At 39.3% G+C, this 6,280-nt stretch overlaps 1 protein-coding gene across 1 annotated transcript in view; it reads left to right on the forward strand.

The window, feature by feature from the left end:
• The window catches only part of LOC146468899 (armadillo repeat-containing protein 5-like), a 13,519-nt gene extending 8,325 nt beyond the window's left edge, over positions 1–5,194 (forward strand). Inside the window, exons 2-5 of the mRNA XM_085123949.1 lie at positions 1–77; positions 170–200; positions 1,234–3,361; positions 4,073–5,194. The exon at positions 1–77 is cut by the window's left edge and continues 184 nt beyond it. Coding sequence (XP_084980075.1) covers positions 1–77; positions 170–200; positions 1,234–3,361; positions 4,073–5,042 — 3,206 coding nt within the window. The 3' untranslated portion in view covers positions 5,043–5,194. The remainder of the gene's footprint in view (positions 78–169; positions 201–1,233; positions 3,362–4,072) is intronic.
• The last annotated feature ends 1,086 nt before the right edge of the window (positions 5,195–6,280 follow it).

The raw sequence follows: 6,280 nt of genomic DNA on the forward strand, positions 1-6,280 counted from the left end.
AACCAAACAAGACAATTGCTGACATGGCACTAAGCACACTGGCGAACTGCGCTCGCGAAGCGGAGAGCAGGAAAGAGGTTAGTGTCTGTGAAAATGAAATTTACTTAAGCTTAATTTTAAATTTTTGCTTTTCTTTTCACTTAATTGCTTCTTCATTTTCTACATGTAGATAAGAAGACTAGACGGAATAGCTTCGCTTGGTAAGTTAATGTACCTTGCGAGCAGAGGCCCTTCGATTTTCCTTCTCCTAGATAAGTCCCTTCCTCTTCCCGACTTATCTTGGAAGATCGAACAGCCTCTGCTCACAGGGTAGTTAATATTAAGCTAAAGCTCAATTATCTTAAATGTATTAAGATTAATTAGCTTGTTAAAGATCAATAAAAAAATTCACAATGTAAATAATTTACATTGACTTGGTCACAGCAAATTATTTGCTGTGACCAACAACAACAAACAAACTTAATTAACCTTACAGTCAACAAAAAAAGAATAACCATGTGCTATGTAATACACAAATTATAGGGGTGCTGGCTACCCGAAATAACCGTAGACCTACAGGAAGCTGATAAAAATGAGGATAACATGTGTAGCAGGAATAGGCAGGATAATGCCAAAGGCTGAAAAATTGTCTGAAAGATGCAACTTTGTTTGCTAGCAAAGTGCTATTCTCGTCAATAGTATTGGGCAAGGAATATCAAATCGGATGAGCAGTGTACATTATGTACATGTACCATCTGACATCATAATTAACAATTAGATTATGAGCTCGAGATTTCTATCGCGTGATAGTTGATGAGGGCGCAGCCCGAATCAGCTATCACGCATAGAAATCTCGAGCTCATAATCTAATTGTTTTAGTATAAATCTACTAGTCGGTCAAAACTTAACAAGTAAATTATCTATTTCCTCATCGCAGACACTTCGAAAAAGCGACGAAGCGGTCGCCATTTTGTTGAAAACCGCTACTCACTATCTATCACAGAATAGATAGCGAGTAGCATAGCCAATCAGAGAACGGCATTCGCGATAGAACACTAATAGATTTATACTAATAATTATTATAAGAGTATGACTTGTGGTCTACTAAGTTTTACCCTCCCTCAACTCAAAATCCTACATATTCCCATTACTATCATCTTTGAAATGCAAGCTCAAGTATAAACTAACTTTGACAGATTCTCAACTTTGATCACTTGTAATTAATTTTGATTTAACTTTCTATCCCACATGTAGCTGTTGTGCTTAGAACAGTCGACCAGACCAGCATATTAAACAGGACATGTAGAGCACTGGCGAACTTGGCAGAAGATGAACTCAGCGTACTTGTTATGGAAGAGCTGGGAGTTATACCTGAGCTTGTGAAACTGTTAACCAAGACATCAGACAGTGACTGTAAAGAGTCAGTGTTACGAGCACTGAGAATGGTATGTACCACACCAGAGAGAAAGCAAGCTGTGCTGGATTTAGATGCTGTAAAGGCAATTGTGGATCTCCTTAAATCTGAGAAGTCGACACTTGTTAGTTGTTGCATTGGAACTGTAGCAGAACTCACCAAAGGTTGCAGCAGAGAAATTGCCCAGCAAATTCAAGATCATGGTGGGGTGAAGTATATTGTTGAGCTCGCCAACAGTACCTGTGCAAAGGTCAGGCATTCAGCTTTACTGTCTTTGTCGAACTTGGCCTGCCATGCTCACGTGCGTGTTTGCATTGGCAGTGAAGGAGGAATTCAAGCTTTGACTCAGCAGCTCAAACGCAATGAACCCGGTCATGTTACCATCAAGTCAATCGAAGGACTTTGCTTCTGTTGCAGAGAAGCTATCAATCGTGCAAGGGTGCATGAGTCTGGTGCATTGGAACTGCTTGTGAAGATGTTGTCTTCAGGAAAATGTTTGTCTCTGGAGAGAAAGATTGTGACTGCATTTACATGCTTTTGCTACAGTGAACCAGCCTTGGAAATTCTTCTCAATGCTGACCTAGTTCCAGCTCTAATCGGCCACCTTAATAGGGTTCTATCTCAGTTGCTAGCCAGGAGTGAGGTTGAAGATCATGATGATGATTTTTCTGATCAGCTATGTTTCACCTCTGATGTTTCATCCAACTCCACAAGGTCTACCACAGCCAAAGACACATTTTTTGATACAAGTGGGGAGGCTCTAATGGATGAAAGCTTCTTGAAGAAACTGGAGGAGACAGCAAGAGAAGTGCATGTCTCAGATTCAAAAGCAAGTGGCAGACTTTCAAACTTTAAAAGAAGAATGAAACTGAAACCATCGCCCATTCCTACAACTCCGCCACCTGGGGTGTGCACGATGGGATCTGGACAGTCAGTATTCAGTTTTGCTTCCAGGCACACAAACACGACTTCATTGGTGTCAGTGTATACCTCCCCACGTAGTACTTCATCTCTAACATCTTTCAGTGGTAGTGAGAGGTTATTGACTTGTAGTACCACACAACTGCTGTCCTCATGCCAAGTATCCACTCCATCAAACACTGCATGCTCATCAGCTGGATTTACTGGGCAAACAACCAAGGGTGACGACAATGGGTCCTCTGAAATGAACAGTGGAACTTTTAAATCAAAATTTGTCATGTTTCCAAGTACGTGTACGTCCACGTCCACGATCAACAGTGATCAAGCAAAAATTGCTCCCGTGGAATCTAAAATCACAAATGAAAGTTTACCTTCTCCATCATCACCAAGGACTCAGTCAAACTTGCATCATCATCATCATCATCATCATCATCATCATCATCGTAACCCAGGTCACAGTGCTTTGGTGTTGTTGTCTCGCATTTCTCACATGACAGATCCCAGTTCTCTTCTGGTGAACACACCTTGCATTCAAACTTTATTGGGTTATCTTTGTGCGGTTGACAATCCTAGTCCCAAGTGTAAGCGCCTCCTTACCTGCCTGGCAGAAAATCCTTTGTGTTTCAGGGCCTTGATTGTGCATGGCAGTGTTGTTGCAATTCATCATCAGCTGTGTTGCATGTGCAGTGAAAGCCAAGAAACTGTAGCTACAGTAAGTGAGTCAGTAACCAAGGAACGAGATGCTCAATCAGCTTCTTTTCATTCTGGCGAAACCAACAGCTTTGCTACCCCTTCCACTGATTCCAGACATGTACACAATGTCTATGATCAAGAGAGCAAAGCCAACTCAACTAATGCTGATGGCACATTCAATTTCACATCTTCAATGACTCACAGCTACTGCCAAGAAACCGGAAAGCACTTGTTGGAAATTTTCTCAAGCCAAGCACAAACCCCATTTGGGAGAGGGGTCCTTGAGAATTTGCTTCTTAAGGGATCAAAGGAAGATCTTGAAGAATGTGTATTGGCCTTACCACTTTTATGCAGGTAAAAAAATTTTGTTATCAAGTAGATCTTTTTACTGATGTCAGTTGCAATTTTCACTGATCCTTTCTTTATGCGAAAGAAAGGCATTCAAATCTAAACTTTTAAAATAACCCAACTGAAGATTTGAGAGTTACTGTAAGCTTTTGAGCTAATGTCTTCAAGCAACAGGCAATTGCAGATGACTGCAGGGACTTTCGCATGCTTTTATCTTTTATAGATGTGTTCAAAGGACTGTGATCATCTGCAGTCACAATAATTTTCATACCTACACTTTTATTTATTGAGCTATTTAAAAAAAAGAGCCCTGGGCAACTAAACTATTACTAACAATAAAATTATGACAAATTAACTCCAATATTATGTTGACAGTTGAATAACAGTCATAATAAACAAATAAATAAATATTAAATAAATAAATAAAAAGCATTTTAAGCTAAGCCTATGATACAAAAATGTAACTGCCTAACTAGTGTAATAACTCTAGATCTAATAAAAAAAAAACTAAGGCCTTCTTGGCGGCTTCAGTCCTAGCTTGTGGGATAAGGACTCTAGACAATTACTTTGTCTAGTTACTTTTATCCTTGGAATGACATCGCGGTTAAAAGTACAGTATTTTCAATCATCGGCCATGACGTTTGCAGGATTGCAGATGATCACAAGTGATAAGATGTCGTTATAATGACATTTCTTTCCTTTTGAATTCTCTTTCAGGACCAAAAAGCTGAAACAGCAAACGCTCATAGAGAGGCAGGGCTTGCAGAAGTTTTGTGATCTGTTTTCAACAGCACCCCCAAGCAGCAAGGTCTTTACAACTGCAGTCGAGTCTTTGGTTGTTCTGGCAAATGATTTACAAGTGAAATGTCCTGTTGACATTGCCAGCAAGGAAGCAAAAGGTTCTTCTAAAGATGATGTTGAACGTGCCATTTTGCATCCAAGCCAAAATCCACAGTCAGTGCAAACTGGTGACCACTCAGTTAAACTGCACAAAGATAAGAGGTTGAAATTGGATCCCAGTGATTCAGAGTTGCAGAAGTGCATGCAAGCCAATCAGCATTTTCCATCATGTCTGTACAACGAAAATTGCTTTGGTCCTCCTGATGTAAAGTTTCAGATGGACAATGGGAATGTTTTCAGTGCTCACAGGCAGATCATCAAAGGGGCAAGTGATCTCTTCACCACTATGTTATCTAATCGTTACTTAGAGTCGACGCAGTCTGTCATCACAATCCGAGAAGTTTCTGCTGATGTCTTTGAATATGCTGTGCATCATATTTATGGGTGCACAAGTTTTCTTCCCACAGACGCTTTTCCTTCTTCGTCAAGCTGTTGTGGAATGCAGAGGAGTGTTCAAAGGAAAGACAACAAACTACAGTTCTTTTTGGATCTCCTGGCGTTTGCAGATAGATTCCTGCTTGATGAACTGAGAACTGTATGTGAACAATCCCTGATTGGTTTAATTGACACGAACACTGTTGTGCAAATCTGTGACTATGGTCTTCGACTAAACTCTCCAATGTTGTGCACACATTGCCTTTCACACCTTTTGAGTGTCAACATCTCTGAGCTGCCAAACACCTTGCACTTGTTCAGGGAAATGTTTCTTTGCACTGAGAGAGCAGATATTGTCGAACATCTGTACCAGTTTCTCCTCTCTCATTTGAAACAGCATGTATCATTGTAGTCAATACGGTGTTGTAACCGTATTGTGTTCTCAGACTCGAATCTATGTTGAGAGTCACAAATGAGGTATGAAGTGAGTAAATAAAATAAATGGTGTAATAATATGGTTTATAGATGTTTCATTTTCTGGTGTTTCTTTGTCTCAAGGACGGTGCCTACATGTACTTTTGCTACTGCGCATAGGTTCTGCACATCTCAAGATACTCGGATTTCCTATGGGTGGTGCCTACTAACATAAGAATATTTCCGCGCAGTTTCAGGACTTAGCCAGTGCTCTTGGTATCCAAAAGAACATTTGAGGTAACCATGCATTGTTCAGAGATAAAAAAGCTTCAATTCAGAAAAACAAGCCATACATTGCTTTGTATTTCACTGTTTTTTCAGAATAATAATTGTTGCTTAAATCTCTTAGAAATGTGTAGTTACCCCCAATTTTCTGTTTGCGTTTCAAAACCCTTGCTAAGATCTGCTTTCTCTGCATAGTCATAAACCTCACAAAAATACTTCTTTATTAGTAGGGACCATCCTTAATATCAGGACTGTAGAAAGAAGAGCACAAAACAGAAATCAGGATGGGTACTAAACATGACAGAATAATTCTAAAGGCCCAGGTACAGGTTTAAATACAATATTCAGAGGTAGGATCAGCTCTCTTTTGTAGGTAGGATGTGAGAAAGGATACAAATATCATGGGATCAAAAACATTAATAAAATTAATAAGTTTATTCTCTTCTACAGAGACTAGCAAGTTAAAATTACAAACTTTCTGAGGCTTTCGATCTTGTCACAAAGGGCCTCATCAACAGGAATGAATAAATTTCTTTGCTGCTAATTTGAGCTGTGGCCCTTTGAATCAACATTTTTGGTCTTTGAAAAGACCTAAAATGCATGTGGTTGTCTACCTCCCCATGGTCTCTAATATTATTATTATTTTGTCATGTGATCCAAAGAGCATATGACAATAATTATAAGTCATGACGAAATTTATACAGTTCTGCTGATGAATCCCTTTTAATAAGAACAAAAGCTTCAGAACGTTCATAATTTAATTTGCTAGTCTGTATTTTATTACGTTCATTGTCACAAAACAAATATGAATATTCTGGAGACAAGAATCACCTTTATTTCTTATATTAATAAATACCATTAGATAAAAGACTTGAAGCCAAGTCTCCCTTGCAGTAGCCTGCAGAACAGGCGTTATATTTTTGCCCATTTTTTCAGGCAGAGGCAAGTGTG

The sequence above is a fragment of the Pavona decussata genome, unplaced genomic scaffold, assembly GCF_977016875.1.
Source record: "Pavona decussata unplaced genomic scaffold, jaPavDecu1.1 SCAFFOLD_128, whole genome shotgun sequence".
NCBI lineage: Eukaryota > Metazoa > Cnidaria > Anthozoa > Scleractinia > Agariciidae > Pavona > Pavona decussata.